Source organism: Rhinolophus sinicus, chromosome 11, assembly GCF_057876585.1.
Source record: "Rhinolophus sinicus isolate RSI-liver-muscle chromosome 11, RSI-T2T, whole genome shotgun sequence".
In the NCBI taxonomy this organism is placed as follows: domain Eukaryota; kingdom Metazoa; phylum Chordata; class Mammalia; order Chiroptera; family Rhinolophidae; genus Rhinolophus; species Rhinolophus sinicus.
In genome coordinates, this window is record NC_142511.1 from 5,982,863 (window position 1) to 6,006,584 (window position 23,722).

A 23,722-nucleotide genomic window follows, 5' to 3' on the forward strand; every position below is an offset into this window, starting at 1 on the left:
TTCAGACGTTTTGGGCAGATACCCAGGAGAGACATTGCTGGGCCATATGGTAATTCTATTCTTAATTTTTTGAGGAACCTTCATACTGTTTTCCATAGTGACTGAACCAATTTACATTCCCACCAGCAGCGTGTGAGGGCTCCTTTTTCTCCACAGCCTCTTCAACACTTGTTATTACATTTGTCTTATTGATGACACTCATTATACTCATTCTAACAGGTGTGGGGGACGTAGTTCTGATGGCTGAAATTAGAGGCAGATAGGAAATCCGAAAGCTTGCCCTCATCAGGGAATTAGCTGATCATAACAAGGAAAGGAAGAGAAGGATAAATAAAAACTCCAACACTCTAACCAGTAGTGAATTCTGAGATCTTTTATTTGTTTCCATGTAAATATCAATATTATTATTAGCTATATTATTAATATCAATATTAATACTCTCTGAGAGCCAGGAAAGAACTAAATACAAAATTAGGGCTTAAAATAAGGGACCTGCCCAGTAGGCTTAAGAACAAATTATGATTTAGATCAAGATAGGAACCCCTTAAACCATTCCCTAAATAGATAGTCACTAAGTAACAACAGGTAACTGCTCTTGAAGGACTCCACCAAGAAGGCTGAGGGAAGATTGTTAGCTTGTCCAAGAAAAAAAAAAAAAGTTCCATATAGTAAAGGAGGAGGATAAACATCTTGACTCATAGCAACCAATACAACAGACACTTGGTATGTACATACACCATTAGCACTATGAACCTAAGATTCTAAAGTGATCGTTTAATAAGAGTAGAGAGCAGGATTGAAAAATGGGGATTTGGCCAAAGTTAGTTGGCTAATTAGTGACTGAGTCAAAATCCGAATTCCAGTCTCCTGACTTCTCAATCAGTTCTCTTTCTACAGAACTCTGTTGTGTACAGAGAAAAGGTAATATCCCTTTAAGGAATGATTTAAAGGGCACAGGCGTATTTTGATGGGTGGAAGGTGGGGGAGTGAGGCTGGTGCATGGCAGAAATATTTCTCTGTATAGCTGAAGGCAGCCATCATGGGAAGAGTAGGCCCTGTGTACCCAACGGGTGTGGCCCCCTGTGAGGAGGGGCCGTGACACCAAAGACAAGCAATAGAACAGTTATGCTTAGGCCTGGAATTTTCATGTCCAGGTAAAATATGGGCAGGAATTCCAAGCTTACAAAAGTAAACATACATTTTCTTAAATATTATCTATAGTCATAAACATTTGCTTATTAGATATCACTCATTGAGTAACATCAACTTTGCAAACGATAGTCAACAACAAAAAGTACACACGCGTACGTACACACACACACACACACACACACACACACACATTCATATTTCAATCCTCTGAGTAGTCAAGACAGATTTACAGAATATCTTTCTCAGAACAATTCATGTAACACCAGTAGCCCAATGCCTGCTCCACAAATGTTTCCCTCCATAAATGTTTCCCTGTGGTTGGGGTCATGATCACGTGAGTGCCTTGGCCATCGTTTAGAGCCCAGTTACTCTTTCCTTATGCACAGTTTCTCTTACTTAGCTTCCTTGTACTTAGCATATATTTATGTCTCCACAACAGATTGACACGGAAGGGCGGGAATATCGTTGGAGACAGACAGACACAAAGGAGGAGATGGGAAACAATGGTAGAAAAAAAAATCCAAATGTGACTGAGACCATTTAGTGTGGGGACAAACTGCCTTCCATTTTTCTGGAGATTCTAAAGATATCACTGTATCAGAGCACAGGGCAATCGCTGGGATGGCACAGAATCATCCAGAAAAAGGCTATGCTATTTTGTGCTCTCTATTTAAAACAGCAGGGAAACTCTGGCTACCATGACAAAAAGTTTTTCTCAAAACTTCGAGAACCTACAAATCGTCTAGAAATTTGATTTACGAAAAAATCATATTTGTCTACAAAGCCGTAAGTCTGATGTCTCAAGAGGGACATTTAAATGTCAGGGGATCTTCTTCCCTTGAAAGCCTAGGCATTGGCTGATTATGGGTCCTTCTAGTCTCAACTATGGTGTTTCTAGACAGAGATCATTGTTTTTCATAAGATACCATAGGTTCTCGATGACTTTTGACATGAGGTTGCATTTGATAACAGAATTGCTTCATTTGTGAAACTAGCAACATGATGGTGTATGTGTCCAAGGCACGGGGCTGAGTGTGTATTAGCATTAGCAGGAGGGTGCACATTTGAACATTTGCCTATCTATGGCAAAGAATGTTTTCCTTCCCAGACTGTGTAAATTCTTACTGACTTTTACCCTGAGAGATCCTGTTTCACTGCTCTCCTGTGTGCTCAAGATAATTATCTCACTTTCCCAGTTGAGAAAAACCTCTGTCAGTTTCCTTACATCACCGAGTAGATTTTTCACAGCATCACATCCCCAGGATGTTTTTTTTTGAGGGCAAATTTCGACTAAGAATATTTGCTTGGGAAAGCAAAGTGGTAAAGGAAAAAGCCCAGACAGAGCCCAGAGTATTCCTTAGCCGCCTATCTTTATCAAGTCCAGAGAGCTGTTCAGAAGTTGATTTTCCTGGTGAACTTCACTAAATGAGAGGTATGTAGGCAACATGCAAACTGCAATGAATTCCATCTTGGAGAGGCCGCTTTGGCGTAGGTCCACACCACCTTTGGCAGAGTCCTAATCCCTTTCCTTGGGCCTCTTCATTTTCACAATGCCAGATGTCACATTTTCAGCAAATGGAAGTCCAGTGTCTTTTTCAATAAAGAAAGTTTATTATGACAATTTCCTGACCCATAGAAACAGTGTGGCTTAAGGAAGAGGCACGTAGGTATTCATTTATCCTGATAGGCTTGAGGCAATTATGAGGGATGAGGACTAGGTGATTTAGAACACATGAGGATAAATAAAGTTAAATGATATGTAAAATAAGTTTTAAATATTCCTGAGTGGGGGTGGGGGAATCTTCTTCTGGTCACATCCTGTGTGGCCATCTACGGGGGCTGAGCTGAGACAAATTCTCCACCCGCAAGGAAGAATCTGTGTCCTGTCCGCCCCCAGTCTGGCATTCATACTTGGTGCCTGGCTTAGGTGTGGCCATCAGGTCCTCAGTAGACACAGAATCCACCAGGATTTTGTTGGATGAGAATCAATTCCCCACCGTTCACCTGGGTTTCTTCCCAGGAGGTATTGTTAGTGGTCACAGTCAAAGAGACTTTGTCCTTGTAACGTAGATAGGCCACAGTGATGTAGTTGACAAATTTGACCTTGTTCAGGGAGAAGAGGGGTTTCCGACTCTTCCGGTAAAGAAAGTTGAGGTTGATCTCCTGGGTGAAATAGCCCTTCAGGGAGATGAGATAGAACCCATCACAGTTGATGATGATTGAGTTGTTTTGCACCTTCATGGTTTGTTCCTTGCTTGGGTGTGTGACAATGAAGCATTTCTCTGTGTCACACCCTAAAAAGAAGGGGGAAAAGAAAAGAATGATTCCTTAGCACAGCTTTGGGCAATAACCTTCCAATACATCCAAAACAAATGAAGAAAAGTGATAGGGAGAGATGTTGAGAAGAATGAGAGGACGAGAGCACTGTGTTTCCACGTGAGGGCTGGACTCTGCGTTACCTGTGGGAAGGAAGAGGAAGTAGACGTACTACTCGTAGCCAAGAGAGTTTCTGAGGGGGCTGCGATTCAAAAGCTGAGAGACGATAGCAATTGGCAGTCATCACAGCAGACATATGGCAGGAAATGGAGCTTGGAGATTTCCCTGATTTTCAAAACCAGGAGGGGTTGGCAACTTCAGTTCAGTGCTTCCTTTCGGGCTCAAAGGCTAGACTAGTGCAAAGGGTGGTGGGAATGCCCGTTGCCCAGTCCCACACACCACCTAAAATTGCCTTGAACTCTGCCCTATTCTCTCTCCCCCTGACCGTGAAATGCAGATTTTTAACATACCCCAGGCATTGGACATTTACACGACAGCGTTTACTGGCCTTTGCTCATAGTCACGTAAACATAGTGGCTTCATGACACCACTGTACACAGAATGTCTGTGGGCTCCAGTTCTGCTCAGTAGGAAGAGAGTGGACGAGCTCAAGACCACAGACCTGCTCTTCCCCTCTACCTTTTTGTTGCTAGTTTTTCCTGGAAGATTCTTTGGGAAGAGTTGCTGCCACAAAAGAAGGGAAAGGGGGCAGAGGAGGAGGACACAGAGACCCTTTGAGGTGGCTTTGAGACCCTTGTGTGGAGCCATTCCAAGTATCAGCCAAAAAGCCTGAGTTTCTTTTATTTCCATTCATGCCCAATATCATCCTGAATGGCCAAGCAACCACACCGCAGACTCCCCACTCTGGCCCGTGTCCCTTGGTGACAGGCAAGAGTAGGTCCCCACTGCCGGACACAATTCAGTCATTCTTGCTTTGTACCAGACCCAGGGGACAGACTTTGAATTGAAAATGAGGAACCCTTATGGAGGGCAAGATATACTTCCCGTCAGGCTCAGAACTTACTAAACAAATGAGTGGCCCTAGAGAAACGACTGGTGGCTGTTGTAGTGTTAACCATGGATGGAAATCCTGGTCTCATGACAGATAAAGTGTCACCTTGCCTTCATATCAGGGGCCTCCCCCAACTTTCATGAAGGTGAAATCTTGTGCTGTACTACCGTGTTTCCCCAAAAATAAGACCTCGCTGGACCATCAACTCTAATGCATCTTTTGGAACAAATATTAATATAAGACCTGGTATTATTAAGTTGGTGCAAAAGTAATTGCGGTTTAAAAGATTAAAAATAATTAAAACCACAATTACATTTGTACCAACCTAATGTTATGTTATGTTATGTTATGTTGTGTTGTGTTGTGTTGTGTTGTGTTGTGTTGTGTTGTGTTGTGTTGTGTTGTGTTGTGTTGTGTTGTGTTGTGTTGTGTTATATATTATACCAGGTGTTTTATTAAAATAAGACCGGGTCTTGCATTAATGTTTGCTCCAAAAGATGCATTAGAGCTAATGGTCCGACTAGGTCTTATTTTCGGGGAAGCACGCTAGAATGAGTGGGAAATGACATGCCCTACAGTCAGACAGTCAGACAGACTTGTAAGAAGTAAAGCCTTCGTTTCCATACCTAAAATATGAGAATAATTCCTACTGAACGCGTTCCTGGGAAGATTGAGTGAGTCATATAAAGTAATTAAAACAGTGACACACATTGGTTTGGTATTTACTTACCCCCCTTTTCTGCTTTATACCCTCCTTCTCTGTCCCTAATGAAAACAATATGTAGCCTTTAGCAATTCCAGGATTTAATGATTCCTAGGAAAGGGAGGGATCTTGTGTTCTGGAGGAAATTAAGGGACTGGAGAGAAGACTCTTTTAAAAATATAAATCAATTAAACTTTTGACAGTACTTACTGGTAAATTGTGTTGTGATACTTTCGTGGTACAGAGATGGCACCTGAAAGACAAAACATGGATATATTTTTAGGAAAAAAAAAAGTGAACAAATGCACTTGACAAGTCATCCTGTGAAACAGAAATGTAGTAGCCTGCAGAGGGGGAGACTTGACAATACTTGCTGTTTTTCTATAAATATTAGACCCAGATTTCCTACCTGCCCCCCTTGCTTTGCTGTAACATCTCTTAAGATAAGTCAGGTGTATTCTGCTCTTTTGTGTAAGCATCTAAGATCTGTCCTCGTTTTTGCCAAACTCTTGTTTGGTATGTTGTTTTGGCTCCCTGAGCCCCAATTTCCCATTTTAGATAACAGAGCATGTAATAGTCATCTTGTAAGAAATGCATTCAGTTAGCGATCCCCTCGTGGAAAAGGCTGTGACTGATTCATCCATCATGGCCACAGACTCCCACAATGCACTGGGAGTGCATTCTGGATGCTTCACGCTGCTTGCTCTTTCACTGTAGTGCAGGAGTATGATTGCTTTACTTTCATGGCATACAGGCAATAAAAACTGGTCTAATCCTTCAGAGTTCAGTAGATTTGAGTGTAGTTTTTTTCTGTGCTGGGTTTTCCCCTTCCTTTAACAGCCCGAAAAACCTAACTTGAACCGAGAGTATTCAACAGCAAGAAAAAAAGTAAAACAATAAAGAGAGGAAGCTTGGTAGATAAAATGTCCATAGTAATTTGGTAGTTAAAAGAACAAAGAAGTTCAATATGGAGCAAAACCCAAACTATATGACGTGAAAAAGCAAAAGGCAGAATCATGTGTAAAGCATATTACTATGTGTTAAAAAATAGTAAATGTTTGTATGGGTGTTGAATTTATTGGAAAGAATACACTAAAAAACTGGTTGCAAGTGTTGCCTCTGGAGAAAAAAATTGAAAGCCTGAAGTCGAGTGGGAGGGACCCTCACGTTTCATGGTCTACTTTTGTATATTTTTAAAATTTTGTACCATATGCTTATATTACCTACGAAAAAAAAAGGAGACAGAATAAAAAAAAAGAAAAACAAAACAAAACAAAAAAACACTGCCTATTGAGCCTGCCAAGAACAACAGCTCTTCCCACAGGATTTTTTGGGTGAGATATCCTGGTGGAAGGTGTGAGAAGGGATTTGTTTTTATGCCCTGAGGTGTGGAATCCCTGCCTCCCATTCTCCTGGCACAGTCAAGTGGATTCCACGGGCGACTGCCCACACAGACAAGGAACCCCTGACTTCCCTTAGAAGCGAAATCACAAGCCTTACGAAGCGGAAACCAACAGGCAGCAGAGGAAAGAGGGAGAGCCTTTCTGAGCCCTGCCACTTCGGGGGTGAGTGTGTAGACAGCAGTGTTCACCTGAGTTAACTGAGTAGTGTCTGGCTCTCTCTACCCCTCTGTGAACGGTTAGTGCTGAATTGGTGTCCTGTATGCAAAGCTCAGGAATAAGGCCTCTCTCCTCTTGCCCCCTGATCCCCAGGGAAAGTAAATGCCCCCACTGCTCTCTGGGCTGGTTGGTCCCGGCATAAAATGGCCACCTTGTGAAAGTCAGAAGCAGCCTGTGGGAAAGCGCAGGGCTCAGCTGGCAGCAGCCTGGGTTCTCATGGCAGCCAGGTGGAGACAGTGTCGTCTTAAGCAAGTTCCATAACTTCTGTAGACAATGGTTTTCTCATTTTTAAGAATGACTGGGAGAGCACCGGCGTCCCTTTCAGCACTAACCATACATGACCCAGATTTTGGAAGTTGCAACTCTAAGTCAATTTTAATAAAAGAAGCAAAAAATGAAGCTTCCCCCCCTCCCCCAGACAAGCTCTCTGATCTAAAAAGCCCTCGTGATTGGATTATTTAACTCACTGTGCAAAATCTCCAAATAGTTTTTGCACTTCAAAGACATTTCCTAACATTTTGAAGTGCGCTGATGAAATAAGGGTGTTAGTGACCCAGAGGACACTCTCTGAGACCAAAACACTGAGAGGCAGCAAGGAAAGCACTTCCTCTCTGGGGTAGATCTACTGGAACTCCAGGCTGAGGTTTTCTGTTCCTTTTCCTAAAGTTTACCCAGCATTAGACATGTGCACATTCTCAGAAGTCTCTAGCGAGTCATCAAGTCTAAGCAATGTTGTCAAATAAAATAAATGGTCCTTCCTCTCGCTCCCTGCCCTGCCACAACTTTTCCCCTCATCCTCCATACCTGGTTACTTCATGTTGCCTAACCCCACTGCTCAGAAGCTCCCCACAGTGCCCAATTCAAGGTCCTCCATCACCCGGCTCCAACATCCTTGTCAAGCTTTATTGTCACACATATCCTTTCTGTGTCTTATGCTCTAGCCAACCATTTTCTTTCATCTCTTTGCCCTTGAGCCTGGTAGGACGAGGCAGACTGCACAGGCTTGAGAGTCAGATTCAATTCAAATTATGACTTCTCTAGTTTTGTGAAATTGGAAACGTTATCTGCCATTTCTGAGCTTTAGCTTTCAGGCCTGTGAAAATAAGGCATACTGTTTTTGGAATGTTCCAGAAGATGACTGTGAAGTTTAAATAAGATATAAATAAGATAACATATGTGAAAGCACCCAGCAGTTTACTCGGTGCATGGCAAGCATTCAAAAATCCTTGCTTCTCTTGTCCTATCCACCAAGAATGTCCCTCCATCTCTGGGGACTCTGTTGTTCCTGGTTTCTTGGCTTCACTTACAACAGCCCTCAAACCCAGGAAGGAAGCCTGAACTCTGGGCTCTCCCTGTGTGCTCTCATGATGAGGTCATGGTGAGACTACATCTTTGGCAGTCTTCTGTGCGTGGCAGCTTCTGTCCTCCAAGCTTGGCACTGAGGAGGCTTCTCTGAGGGATAGCCATTATTACGTGGAAATGGAATGAAACAGTAATGAAATCCTCATAGCAGTGTCTCCTCACTCCAAATTTGAATGGGGAGAAAAATAACTATTCACATGGCATCATAAAAATTGTACCAGATTGGAGAGCCACAGTTGAAACCCTTCATTTCTAGGAGCCTCAATTTCTTCATCTGTAAAATATAAGGTTCAACTAGAAGATGACTTCTCGTACACTCATGGTTCTGATACCATCTCATTCAGACTTCAGGGCTGTATTTTCATTCTGGCATGTAGACTGACAGATGTTTGCATTTCTCTTTTGCCAGATTGAAGAAGCTTTATTCTATAGCTTGTCCTTACATGGAAATCCTCTGGGACCTTTGATATTGCCCATTTTCTTAGTGTCTGGAGAAGATCTCAGGATTTTGCTTTTCTTGATATAAAAAAGGACCATGTTTGTGGATGTGGATAAAATAAATATCTTCTGATATTTACCCTACTGAAAGCATTTGTCTGAGAGTCCAAGATTATTTTGAATTATTTTCATCATCAACACTGAACTAGATTAAAATACTAGGTTTTAGACAGTTGTTAAAATATCCAGATGTATCTCAAAATATCCAGAAGTTGTCCAGAAAAGATGTCCTCAGCCAAACCTACAAACCTGTCTGTGTAGTGCAATTTGGCAAAACCTTTAGCTGGACTTGGATCAAGTACGACTGAGCTGGCAAGGGGCAGCAGGGAACAAGTACAAAGTAGGCAGCAAGCAGGTGCTGCCAAGAAGAGTCAGAATTAGGTCCTTTCCTGGCCTCTCTCATCACCTTGAGCACATAGATGGGAAATGTCTGATGTCTACCGTTTACCTAGCAGTCTGTATCATGTTCCCAAAAAGGTGATGCTTGCTTCATGAAATCATCTTTGGAGAGACTGAGTTTCTAATTTTGATTTACTGGGTTGTGGCATGAGGCTGACAACCTTATACTTGTTTGACATTTGTCCTGGAGAGGGATATCTATGGCAGGAGAGAACGAGACCCAACAAGTATGAAACCAGGAAGTGGTCTCTGCATTCACTGTGTGGGCCTTGCCCTTCCTCACCTGATACCAGGCCACAATCAAGATCCTAGGCAGGAATGGGGTGAGTGTGAGTCAGTGGAAGATGGTGGGGAAACAGATCTGTGATGGGACTCCCCCGTTCATCATGCCACCTCTACTGGAGTGTGAACCTCTCCTGTCCCAACCTTGGGCTTCATGTCAATCAGAGGAGACCTGGTGGATCACAAAAGCACAACCTCACAGGCTCTCTGGTTGTATCTCAAGGAGCCTCTGAAGAGGAGGATGAAATTTTCTGTGCTTAGCCATTTAGTAGGTTGGGGAGGTAGACACTCATCCTGGGGGGTCCATGTAGCCTCAGTGTGAATATCCTCCTTACCAAGAGAGGGGCCTTCACTTCTGATCAGGGAAGTTCAGAACCCCACTCCAAGAAAGGAATAGGCAAAATAGGCAAAATCTGGTTCTTTGGTAAGAGTCTTCCGTAGTCAGAAAACTATCCCAAAGTTACATTTCTTAGAGACGAAGATGTGTGGCTTTGAAAGCCTTGTTGATTTAAGAGTCTGTTGGGATTTCATGAACAGCAAGAAAAGCTACTTTAATTGTCATCCCAAAAATTGTCTCTTTGTCCTTCCCACCTTTCACCATGGCTGCCAACACCTTTTTGCTGAACCTTCACTCTCTTCTCTACTGTATGGTCCATGCGATATCTTAACATCACCTCTTCTCTCTAATCATTTCCGCTCTTCTTGTCAACTTTACTTAGCAATGGCTATCCCTCAGAGAGGCCTCTTTTACTGAACCTTTCCTCTAACCTTAAAGAACAAGAACTGTGGTTTTAATGTCCCAAATGCTTAGCAATGATTAGATTCCTAAGAGGAATCTCAGGTATTCAGGTAAACAACCAAATGAACCAAAAGCATCTAGGTGATGTGAGCACACCTTCCAAATTATGTGATTGACCTAAGGCAAGCAACTTTTTATATCTTCAAGGGGAAGATTTTCCTATCTCTGGGTTTCTCTCTCCTCATGAATTAGGGAAGTCCTCAAAGTACACTGACAGAGGCGTCTGCCAAAACAGTGTTAAGAACTCACTTCCGCAGCTTGGTGACTGGGTGAGTGTCCACCATAACAGCCTTGGAACAGCTTAGTCTCTAGGCAACTGGCAGGGGCAGTTAACAATGTACCTACTCTCAATAACAAAGGATGTTGCTATGTGTGGATATAGTTGTAATACTTCTCCCAGTGTCAAACATGAGCTTTTCTAATATAATAAACACTTTCTTAAAATGTCAAAAAAAAAAAAAAAACAATGTACCCACTGCATTATTGTGACTCTTACCCTGCCTCAAACGCAATGGCATTCAGTACATAAATGTTTGCTGAGCTAACACTAAATGTTAGCTGCTTAGATTGTGCCCAGACCTTAGCTACTGACTCCATGATCACGTAATATCTGACACTGGCTCTAACCAACACCGTACATTGATCAAGGTTTTTTTAAAAATTGTCCCTTTCATTCTTGAGCAGAATTATTACAATCTCTTCTATTTGAAGTCACTCATTACCCATCTCATTTGCTGTAGAAAAAGGAGGGATTATTGCCTTGGGAAGGCAACTGTGTGGCATGGACAAGGCATCGTGCTGGGAATAGGGACACCTGGGTCTGGTCTTAGGCCAGAACAAGTCCTTTCCCTTCCTCAGTTTCCAATTTCCTCATCTTAATGTCTGACCTCAATTCAGATGGTGGCATAAGCAGTATCTGGGGCTCTTCTATATCAGAGATCAGGTAAATCACAACATGCAAAAGAGAAATCCCAAGGGATGGGGTGATACAAAGGCCTTTGGAACAGAAAATTTTCTCAACACGCTAAATCCCTCTGCTGTAACAAAGCCCAGCCCTCCACCCCAGGTGGCTCCCTCCGATGGCTAATGAGCGAGCAAGAGTATCTCTCATATTGCTTGTGCACTGAAGCTCTTAGCTTTGTTTGCATTAAGCTAAATCATCCTCAGCCTGGCTATTCTGATGGGAATTGAGATTGGTGACTGGTAAAAATCATCACAGAATAGCAGTGGGAGATGGTGGTGGCAGTGAGAAAAATGACAATGACATTTTAAACTAAAGCCTTCTTATTAATGAACGAAAGAGAAACAAAGTGCCTACTGCAAAAAAAAAAAGTATGCTCACTTTATACTCGCAATCAAGAAACTGGGGACTGAAGCTGGTAGATAGCTTTCTGCGCGACCTCTTACTGAAGACTTGTACCCTACTTGGTTATCCAGAATTTATCGCACACTGCGTTCCTGCTTCTTTAACTGTCTTCTTTAACCACTGGGTTGGAAACTCTGGGAGGGCAAGAAGACTGTGTCTTGCTCACCACTGTTTCCTCAGTGTCTGACAATTAACTGACACCCCATAAGTATTGTTGAGTACGTAAAGGAATCAGTGGTTTGTAGTGAGTTGAATAGTGTCACCCCAAAATTCACATCCACCTGGCACCTCAGTATGTGACCTTTTTTAGAAATGGGTCTTTGCAGATGTAATTAATTAACATGAGGTCCACTACACTAGGGCGGGCCCTAAATCCAATATAACTGGTGTCCTTGAAAGAAGGGGGGGCACCCAGAGACACACAGGGAAGATGGTTGTGTGAAGATGACAGCAGAGCTTGGGCAGATGTGGCTACAAGCCAAGGAACACCAAGGATTGCTGGGAGCCACCAGAAACCAGAAAGAAGCAAGGAAGGCTCTTCCCTAGAGCCTTCAAAGGGTCCTGCTGACACTTTGACTTTGAACTTCCATCTTCCAAAACTATGAGGAAATAGATTTCTGTTGCTTTAAGGCACCCAGTCTGTGGTAATTTGTTATGGAAGCACTAGGAAACCTTTACATGGTTGAATAGGTATTTGTGTAGAGTGTTCAAATCATACTATCACATGAAAGAAAATCTCTGATTCAGTCTGATAGAACTAGAAAGACCCCGGGAGATTATATAGTCAAATCCTCTTTACTGTAGATGTATCTCTCTCTATAGATAGAGAGATAGATGATACAGATACAGATATAGATGATATAGAAAAATAAAGCTCAGAGAATACAAATGATGAGCTACTGCCCGAATCCAGGTCCCCTTTGTCTCCTATGAATATATCACACTAGCTATGCTATGTTTTATAAAAATAATCCCTAAGGTATTATGTGATTATTAAAGATTCATTGATCGTGTTATTTACATGTTTGTAAGTAGATTTAAATCATTTAAAAAAAAAATCTTTCTTCCTTCTATACCAGGTCATACATCTTTCCTTCAATTTTCCTTCAAAAACAACCAATGTCAGAAAAGAAAATGAATTTTAAAACGGGCAGCCAAAATTCTTAAAGCTTAGAGTCCTGGGGTCATGGCCAAGGGGAATGGAAGGAGACAGGATTAGAATGTAGACCTAGTCTTAATTTCTAACCTATTTATATAAACCTAGACAAGGGTCTCATATCTCAAATTTCCTTCTTGTAAAACTGCGCACAAATATCTGTCAATCTTCCTCCAGGATCATAGTAAAGAAGTGAGGACAAAAGTGGGGAAAAGATACGCAAAAATGAGGAACTGTTACTGCAGGTACGACCAGGCGTGATATCCCTCAGTCATCCCCCAAAAAAGAGCTTTGAGCTCCCAGCCTTCATCATACCAAAGGCAGGGCCAGATTAAGACCTTTAGGAACCTTGGAAGCCAAAAACATTAAGCCCTCAGCACACAAGTAATTCAAAATGTATTTTATTAGGTCGGTGCAAAGGTAATTGCAGTTTAAAAGGTTAAAAATCATTGCAAAACTGCAATTACTTTTGCACCAAGCTGATATATTACTGAACTATAAAATACATATTTGACAACTTATTATTAAACCCAAAAAGGTTTTTATATTTTCCCTTAATGATTATTTTGAAGCTTGTTGTCATTTTTGTAATAGCGTCCTTTTCACCCTGACCTTCATTTGATGGCTTCTCTGGGCTTCTGAGCTCCTGCTGTGGCTGCTTCCAGGGAAACCCAGCCCTGAGGGTCCATCATTTAAACTCATTGGGCCCCTCAGTTCCCCACATGTACAGTGCAACCCTTTGGGAAGGGCGCTTTTCCACCCACAAGCTCTTATTAAATTAGTATCAGAAGAATCAAGAAAACTTTGTGGGTCTATTTGTCCATTTCTCTGTCATAGTATATTCTTAAATAGCATTTACATGATATCGAAGCTAGACAAATTTATACAAACGAATAACCCACCTAAGGTGCATTTCAGAATGAAATGTCTGCTGAAAAGAAAAATAATTTTTCATTAAACTAGTTCCTCCTTTTCCTCAGAGGATAAGTTCCAAGACCCCAATGGATCCCTGAAACCGTGGATAGTACTGAACCCTATATATACTATATTTTTTTCCTATACATACATACATACACACCTTTTCACTTAAGAAAGCACTTTACAGCTTCTCTTGGCGTATCCGAATTGCCAGCATCACTACTCTTGCACTTTGGGGCCATTAAGTAAAATAGGGGTTACTGAGCACAAGCATGGTGATACCTCAACAGTAGATCTGATCACAGAGACAGCTACTAACTAAGTGACTAAGAGCCAAATCATCTACAGCTGTGCAGATGCTGGACAAAGGGATGATTCACATTCTGGCAGGACAGTGTGAGGTTTCATCACACTACTCAGGATGATTGCAATTTTAAACTTATGAATTGTTTATTTCAAGAATTTTTCATTTAATATTTTGGGGCTGCGGTTGACCACGGATAACTGAAACCTGGAAAAGTGAAACCGCGGATAAGGGGGAATTACTGTATGCCAGTCACATTCCCAATGTTTCTAGTATTGTGAACCAGACCACACTCCTAAATATAATTTTCTGCCCTATTTGGCAGCCAAGTCATTGGGGAATTGGATAAAACCCATCAAAGTGGGGGGGCGATAGAAACAGCCTGAGCCATGTGTTCTAAGTGTAATTTCAGTTCTCTGAACCACTTCTAGACACTAAACCAAATAACACTTTATGCCCTAATAAATTCTCCCTTTCATTCTTCCACTGTTGTCCAATGCAGCCATGAACTCTCAATTAGAAATCTATGTCAAATATATAAGAAATATATTTTACACTAGGCTGTAACACACACACACATACACACACACACACACACATAAACAAATTTACTTTTTCCCTTTCTGTGTTTTTTTGGAAGTGAGTCAGTCATCCCTTTCACACTCAAGGGGGCGTGTATTAAGCTTCACTCTTGGAGGGAGACGTATCAACATGTAGTATAACTGTATCCTTTCTCCTCCTTCATTTATTTATTAAAATAATTTATGTCAGTAAAAAATAAAAAAAAAGAAAGAAATCTATGTCAAAAATGCTACGGTTATTCCAAGGGGTTTTTTAATCCTAAAAACTACAGTACAGAAATCAAGGTCCATGAGGTTAAGGTTAAGCCTGTGCTATGCTTTCTGAGATCTGAGTTATGGTGTGTACATGTGTGCAAATGTGTGTATGTGCTCCAAGGTAAACTTTTTAGGGGCAGCATGTTTGTGGAAGCGTGTCCATGAATAATAATCATTTCAGCATTTCCAAAGCTCTGGAACACATTTATTTGCTCCTCACAACAATCAAATTCCAATTTTAGAAATGATTAAACTGACGTTCGGGGAAATTCAGGGAATTTACCCAGGATCAGGAGATTAAAGACTGGACTGAACCAGAGCTGTCTAGTTTCTGGTCTGGAGTACTCTGTTCTACACCTCAGTGACTCTCCACAAAGTTTAAGAGGGTGTTTTATGTTTTTGTATAAGGAAGTGTTTTATTAGGTTGGTACAAAAGTAATTGTGGTTTAAAAGGTTAAAAATAATGGCAAAAACTGCAATTACTTTTGCACCCACCTAATAATACCTTCATTTGAAAAGATATGGGTTTCAAAAGTATGGGTGGCTACAAACAAAACACATGACCCATAGGATGTTGGGGAATCCAATTGCATCCTAACGCCGCCATATGTTTCATCTGACTGTGAAAAATAACCTTCCTACTTCATAACTTAGTTGTTTTGTTTCACGCACTACACAGTAGTAACAACATTGTACATGATTCCTCACACCTAAGTGACTCAAGAAGATTTATGTTCATTTTCCATGGATGCAGAATGCCTGGAATGGGTGGAAAGTGCAGGTTCTCTGAGAGTGTAGGGCCCAAAAGCAATTGCTATGAAAAGAAATAGAATTGCGTGTTCACCACCCAGAGTCAGTTCTCCTTCCATCACCATATACAGAGGGTGCCAAAAAAAATGTATACACATTTTAAGAAAAGAAAAAGCTATTAAAATTGTAATACTCAATATATACTGGTAACAAAAGATAACAAGCCACGTTTGTCTTCTACAATTACAAGAGGTGCTCAAGGTAGTTACCATCAGCGTCCAGACCTTTCTGATTACGGTGAACGTACTACTGCTTGAGTAATGTTGACCAAAGTGTCCACTTGTATACATTTTTTTGGCACCCCTGGTGTTTGGTGAACAATGTGATATATAGATGATATATTATAGAATTGTACACTTGAAACCTATGCAATTTTCCTAACCATGTCACCCCAATAAATGTTAATAGTAATAAAAAAATAGAATTGGAAGGGCAGGTGGTCAGCCCCCAGGCAAGGCAGGTCCACTCCATGCAAGTAGTTAGGGGCTGAGGTCAGAGAAGTGGAATCAGGAGATTATATTCCTAGGTCTATACCAAGAGCCTTCCAGCTCCAGTCCCAACTCTTCCAGATCTGTGTGTGTTTGTTTCCACCTATGTGTACATATGGGCCCTTTTCCAGCAGGATCCCAGTCCAAATTTTTCTGTCCTATCTTGAGTACTTGGGTTAGTATGTATGTCGAAATATTTTATTTACAAAATATCATCATTGTGTAAATAGTGAACAATATGAGGCCCCCCCCCCCCCATCCTTTTACACTTGGGGGAGCATTGGCTTCCTGAGAAAAGTTTTCTTAACCCCTCAGGAAAAGGAAGTAGGCTCTCTTTAAGCTCATTGCGAGCGGTTAGTTTTACAGTTGCGCCCCCTAGTGCCACATGAGTGTAGATTCACTTTCTACATGTGCAATATGTAGACCACAGAAGAGAAGCGAAATTTGGAGAAGCAACAATTTGGGTAATTTTTCCTGTATTTTATTTTGCACAGAATGGAAGGAAGCGTGTTCCCTCGCATGAGTCACAAGACCCTTTCAGCTTTGTCTTTCACCATTTTCCCCTAGGAACACTCAACCTCAACCATTCTGAACCGCTTGCTGTTCTGCCCGGAAAACCTTCCGCCCCCTACCCAACCACCACCACCTTTCTTGTCTACGTAAAGAATTTCTACTCCTCCTTCTAATATCAGCTGAAACATTACCTCCTCCCCCAGCTTTCACCTTCTCTGGGTTTCTGTTTTCTTATCTATAAGCAAACTAATGCCTGCTCAAAAATCCAATGATTCTATACGTTTTTATTAATACCTCTTTAAGAGCCTCAAAATACTTAATGACAAATGAGTTCAATACTTCAGACATTTCTTTTTCATTCCCATAGAATTGCTTATGAAATGTAAATTTAATTGCATTGAAAATCATTGCTTTGCATGTCTGTCATAAAAAGAATTTCTAAAAAAAAACTTGTTAGGTTACATGGGGATACATATAAATTAAGCTAATCTGAGACAAGATTTTTCAGGCAAACATGCCTCTTTTTCTCCCTATATGAAACAAGCAGAAGTCCAAATTGTAGCTTGAAACTTCATTAAGAAACTGTGAATTCTAATTCTGCCACCATTGACACAGAACTAGTCAGCTCACTTTCCAAGGACCTTCACTTCTGTTTTTTCCAGCAGTAAAACTGGTGAGAATGTGAACTTCTTCCTGAGATTTGCTGAAGAATTATCACTAAAAGCCCGCATATCTAAAAAGTGCTATGATAAAGGTGATATAAATCTTGGAAGAGCCTGGCTTCAATAACCCTGAGACACATTGATAACTTATATTTGTAAATTGACCTTACACACCTGCTCTTTTTCTGCCATCGTTCCCAGCTGAAGTTACAGTTAAGGCTGGAAGCCTGATACTTTAAATAGCAGCTGGAATAAATATCCAAACAGTATATATTGTTTTTGGTGACAGAGCACTCAATTTTATAACTTGTATCATAGATATTCTATACTCACCCACTCCTTTCCGCATCCTAAATATGGTATTTTGCTTACCCAGGATAGGTTATTTAGACATGCACATGGTATATAAATAATGAAGATTACATATATATGTGCAAATTTGATTTCCTCCATTCCCTTCTTAAAAACCAGGGAATTCATAAGCTCAGACACAAAAATCTATTTACTTACATGTTGTATTTCTCAAATCCTCTTACCATTCTGTGAATACATATATAAACTACATACTCACAGGACATTGAGCTGGCAGAGGTCATTCTGATCATTTGATCCAACAGCTTCATGTTACACATGAGAAAATCCAAGTCCAAAGAGGGAAGTGAATTATATGAGAGTGGGTAAGGCCTATCTTTTTTTCCCTGACATCTCAAAGGCAAACACTTCTGCTTTTCACCTAAGTCAATATAACGTAACTGAATGATGAGAAAACAAAGTTTACTAAGTAAACTTGGAAAAAGGGGAAGTTCACTGTCAAATGGAGTTTAATACTTCTATCTGTGTTTTGACGTCCATATAGGCAATTATTTTATAAGGCTAAAATTAAATCTGAAAAATATGGGAAAATTATGATACTCCAAATATCTTTCTCCTATAATCAAAGAGATCCAACTTAACTGGGTAAATGATGAGTATTTCAGCTCCATTTCACCCCACATGCAGATCACTCTAATATTGTTTTGTAGGAGTAGATGGTGTTTTTGCATCGTCATCGTCTCTACCCCGTCCTTCAACCCAAATTCCAAATAATTACATTGATGAGTTTAGAAAGGCTATTTTTCAACAACTACTCTACACCCTCCTCAATCTCTCTCAATCTCTCTCTCTCTCTCTCTCTCTCTCTCTCACACACACACACACACACACACACACACACACACCCTGCCACCACCACCATTTGATCAAGTTCCAGGGAGAACACACACAATCTGTCTATGCTATCTTTCTCCCTAATAAACTGTATGAAATTATTAATAAATGGAAGAACCCATTGTGCTTGCCTGGGTCCTAGAAGAGTATAAGAAATTATGTTTTTTACTAACAATTGGCACCCCAATAAATTGGGGGAAAAAAGAAGAAATTATGTTAACTGAAAACAGTCTAGCTAGAAATAAGAAAAAAAATTAAGTTAGTATTAAGTGAAGAATTTCATATATCTGTGCTCAAAAAATTCTGTATCCAGAGTATATGAGAGCAAGTTTCTTGAACTAATAGTCTAATGTACCTCCTATCTTTGCTTCCATTTCTGTGCCAGGATCAGAGAAAGCGCACCGTGAATTCTAGTGTCCTGGAAACCAGCCCTCAGCTTTCCTTCCAGGCTCTGTCACTGAGTTCCTGGGTGACTTGCCAGAAAGGACCCTTCTCCTCAGCATCCCCTCGGTATTGGTTGTCCGGGGCGGCCCTGCCACCACTGGCTATACGTGTTTCACCTTTTGCTCTCTTGTGCTCAGAGCCCCAGCTGCGCCTTGATTTTGGCCATCTGTCCTGTCTTTTTATCGCCCCACAGCATAAGGAAACATGCAACACTGTGGTTGTTTGAAAAAGCCCTCTCAGGGCTCTCAGACCTGGTGAATGCTCTCAGCTTTTCTATTTTTGATTACTCTCTTTAGAGTTTTCTTCTCAGAAGTGCCTAATTCCGGTCTATGTCTTGGACATCCTGCCTTGGACGCATTGTGCCTCCCCCACACCCGCTCCCCAAATCGCCTACTCTAATTTCGCGAAAAAGGGTTCTGCATAGAGAAGGAAAGGTGTGGCGTGATGGCACAGGGGGAGTGTATTGTTGTGCTCACTGATCTGTACACTTGAGCATGACACTGACTACACATCTGGAATTTGGGGACGTGAGCCCTCTCTGCAGTACAGTGATCACAACCACACTCCCACCAGCCTCTCTGCACCAACAACCCCTATTTCCGGTAGGCAAAGGCAAGCCCGGGCATCGGCTAGGACTGCACTCATCTGATCCTGGTCCCCTTTGAGGTACCAGGTCTCTGGCATGTCCATCAGAAATAAAAGTTCCTATTGTTTGATCTTCACCAGGGAGAGACTTTTCTAACCCAAAGGAACCCACCAGAGAAACAAGAATGATCAGACTAGCCCCAACAAGGGAAGACGGGCAGACTATACATTTATTTTCTTTTCAGTGGAGTCTTCTGTAGTCAAAAACATCCTTAAAGACCTAATCATGTTTGCAGATGTGAACAAGTAAATAAGAAAAAATAATGTTAAAGGGACTAGAATAAAGAGAAGGGAAAATGGAAAGAATAGCTTCATTAAGTGGGGGGTAGGGAGGGTACTGGGAAGATCACCCACCATGTACCATATTGGACAAAGTGGAAAAAAGACAGAGTGATGTCTGTAAGTTGTGATTGGTAGAGAGTGACTGTGAGAAGCAATATCTGATTAAGTCGCAGTAAATGTTTGGCCAGGTGTGTGCCCGCACGCAAACACACACATCTCTGCCTTTAAAACACACAGGTTCGCTATTTAAAAGAACTTAACAGCAATACCTTCAGCATTCTTCAAAACGCAGGAGCAAATGTCCTAGGAGTGTCTATGAGTTTTATGAATACAATGGGAAAGTGATACTGGTCTCATTCTCATTTCCTTTTTATATTAATTCCCTGATCAGACGTTTCCTAGCAGAATGCGTAAACCAAGTATATCAGCGACTCAAAGTTTCAAAGTGACAGCTCATAAAGGAATACCAGGATTCTTGCATTGCAAAGAAAAAAAAGAGAATAATCCAGAAGCACCGTTCTGGCCCTACCTCCACTGTGCCCCACCACCACCACTTCTGAAAAGAAGGAAGGAAAAGAGAGACAGGACGGAGTTAGACCATATTTTACAATCACTGAGGGGAAAAGATAAAAAGAGCTCAACAATGTTGGCATCAGATCATTTCCAAGTGACCGTTTGCAGCTGTGGGAGCTGCCATCGGTATAAGCCGGTGGAAACTAAGCGCCCGGTCGTGCATCTTACCTGAGAAGTATGGAAGTGCAGGCAGATGTAGGTGAGACACAGAAGCAGCCCCAGCGCCTGAATTACGGAGGTCACCAGCAATAGCTTGTTTGTCTGGAATCTCCTCCCTGGTGCGTTTCCCACATTCTCATCTGGGGGTTGGACCCCTTCCATCTTCACAGTCTGTATTCAGCAACAGAGGACAGCTGTGGCAAAGGGCAATCTGAAGGCGGACTGACCTCTTCTTTACAAACAAGGAGATGAAGACAAAATAAAGCGTATCTGTCAGAAAATATGCACAGGTCCCAGGACCAGAGATAAGAGGCGATTGAAAGAGCAGAGCGGACTCTCTCAGTTTTAACGCTGCTGCTTTTGCAGGCAGGCGGGGGAACTTCTTTGTGACTAATCTGAATTTCCCCTTTACTTTCTTTCTTTTTTTTTTTTTTCTTCTCTGGGCTACCAGGGAGTTGTTTTTGTGGCATTCCAGTTCTGATTTGAGTGACTGTGAAATGACAGTCATAAAAGCATGCTATTTTCTTCATTTCTCATTGCACCAGTAACCAATTTGTGGGTCACTTATAGAGATAAAAATCATCATCCGTTGATGGAGGAACTTATTTATCCCTGCCCTGAGATGTCTTAAATCACAGAAGAGATTTCAGGAAAATGCTGGTAACTAAGCATTGAACCCATTATACAGATTCGGGAGGGGGAGGGGGAAGCACACACCGACCATTCTCACAGTGAAAAAGAGAAAAGAAGAAAATAGGACGGTGTACAAATAAAGGAGTGAGATCCTCTTGTTTGAACCCGTTACATTATAATAAATAAACTAGTATGTTGTGAACATCGATGTGTCAAGACACGGTACTCTGCAGCCTTATAATCTTGTTCTCATTTAATCCTTTCAGACAAGTTTGGTGTTAAGATTAGTGTTGAGCAAAGCAGAGGAGGATCCTGACTGTTTCCCCTTCCCTGCACTTTATACCTTCTCCCCAAACCTAATTTGTGCGTAAATGAACAAATGAATAGATTCAACCAAGCTTTGAAGGTTGCTCCTTTCTTTGGAGTCAAGGGGCAACTCAGAACTTGGAAAATAAGAGGATTCTACCAATGGACAGACACGACTTACCCTTTTCTACTGAAGTAAATGGTAAGATGATGTATACAGTTAAGCTCAGATTGACAAATATTTACTGTGTGTGTGTAGTAAGCCCAGGGCTGATGACTAGGGATGCTGGGATTAGGGGTGTCTCTCATTAGTCTGTCTCTTCTCTGAGCTCCCATCAGCCACGCAACAGCTGTTTAAAGACGAAGAGAGGGAGGAATATTTTGATATCAACAATATGAGATGTTATATGCAGCTTAGTTTTATAAAACTTGGATATGAGTCACATTCAAAAGAAAAACAGTTTGTAGGGAAAGGAAAGTACATTTATTATTACAGTATTAATCAACTACAATATGAAGTAATACTCTCATCACCATCCTTATGCCTTGCATTTGGAAAACATATTGTTCTTCGGAAATTCAAGTTTTTATCTGAAAGAGAAGGGAACTGAAACGCAGTATCATAGACCCCAAGCCAAAACCAAAAATCAGGGTCCATCCAAACTCATCTCAAAATCATCATTCCTATGAGCAAAGTATGTGTAACATACAAGGTGTGTAGGAAAAAACATTGAAAGAAAAATCAGTGTGTACAGCCCAAAGTTTGTGTAACAGCCAAAAACAAACATTAAAATTGGCAACTCTTTACTCATTTATTTTAAAAAACTAAGAGTCACAGCAAAAAAAAAAAAAAAAAGCCTAAAACACTATTGGAAACTGAAGAGACCACCTGAACAAGAAATAGTGAAAACTATTAACGCTGAAAAGCAGAAAATATTTTTAAATGACCGCCAAAGGGATGGAAAAACAAAATACAGCGTGCATACCGGTGCCATGAACAGCAGCTCATCTCACTGACAAATACTATTTTTCCTTATACACAATGAGCGCTGCACAACAGAATGAATTGCCACTTTTCCGTCTTCCTGGGAAAGCACAGGGTCTCCCCTACCGACATTTGGGCAGCCACATCTAAGCTATATCTCTCATCTCCCTTGCCTCAGTTTCTCGCCGTATTGTGCCTACTTGTAATTTTGGGTTGAAGTTTAAGTGATGTTTTACATTTGTTTCTTTTTACATTGAACTCGTTCTCACAGTTGCTTCACAGTCTTTGTGGGAAGGGGGGCATACACACAGAAAAATCAATATAAATTGGCGTGGAGGTTCCAGGCAAGACCCTTGGATAGACTGTGTACGCATTTCAAAAGTCATCATGAGACTGGTTTAGCATCTGAAACACGTGAAATTACCACAAGAGGTATCGCTGATGGCATTTCAATCTCAGACAGATAGACAGAGCCCTCCATCTTCAAAGTTGACATGTTTTTAAAGGGGCCAAGTATGTTACCTGAATCTATGGGCACTTTTTTTTTTTTTTGAAACCTCGCAAAGATCAAATACACAGATGCACCTGAGCAAACCAGCCTTAGAATGGAAGCCTCAGACTTCATTCCAAGACAATTATCTTTCCAAACATCTTTAACCTCTAAATGAATAGCCCTTTCAAGACTGCAGGAAAATATGGAAAAGAAAAAGGTTTTGACAACTCATAGAATGCCTCATGTTTAGAAAGCAGCAAAAACATTTCTTTGATTTTTCGGTTTGGGGTTTTCGTTTGTTTTTTGTTGTGGTGGTTGTTTGCTTGGTTGGTTTGGGGGGCGTGGTAAAATTTGTACTTTTCCTTTGTCTGTATGTGTCCACTCAACCAGCATGGACCAGTTGCCTCCCTACCAGTGCCGGAGGAAAGGCGGAGTATAACATATTCTCCAAGAAAGTGTTGGCTCCAAGTGGCTGTGCAACTGGAAGGACACACGGGGGCGGATTCCCATTCAGACTGGAGTTAGGAGTAGGAAAGCTGCATTGAGATGAGTCAAGTAAATCTTGGAGAAAGCAGAAGCCAATTTGGCCATCTAGGGAGTGTGGAAGGGCAGTGGCTGCCAGGCAAGTGGTGAGAGCAGTGCAGCCTGGGCGAAGCCCAACTGCGCATTTGTCTTCCAGGGAAGTGCGACGGGGGAGGCAGACAGTGAGCAAAGTGGCCTGGAATGGGGCCGAGAAGCTGCTGTGAATGGACATTTGTTATAAGTGAAGAACTTAGAACTTTATCCTAAAAACACGGGGGG

At 41.4% G+C, this 23,722-nt stretch overlaps 1 protein-coding gene across 1 annotated transcript; it reads right to left on the reverse strand.

Moving 5' to 3' along the window:
- Window positions 1–464: 464 nt before the first annotated feature.
- Window positions 465–20,864, reverse strand: TNFSF4 (TNF superfamily member 4). Its single transcript, XM_019731029.3, has 3 exons — window positions 20,514–20,864; window positions 5,394–5,436; window positions 465–3,446 (listed from the first exon to the last, which is right to left on the reverse strand). Exons 1-3 carry the CDS (start codon window positions 20,664–20,666, stop codon window positions 3,097–3,099), a joined length of 546 nt encoding a protein of 181 aa, XP_019586588.2. The 5' UTR covers window positions 20,667–20,864; the 3' UTR covers window positions 465–3,096.
- Between the last annotated feature and the right edge of the window lie 2,858 nt (window positions 20,865–23,722).

Excerpts from the sequence above, each read along its gene's own strand:
- TNFSF4 (XM_019731029.3), bottom strand. The coding sequence starts at position 20,666 with ATGGAAGGGGTCCAACCCCCAGATGAGAATGTGGGAAACGCACCAGGG. Across the intron at positions 5,437-20,513 it reads TGCACTTCCATACTTCTCAG|GTGCCATCTCTGTACCACGA; the intron begins GTAAGATGCACG and ends TTTGTCTTTCAG. Across the intron at positions 3,447-5,393 it reads TATCACAACACAATTTACCA|GGTGTGACACAGAGAAATGC; the intron begins GTAAGTACTGTC and ends CCTTCTTTTTAG.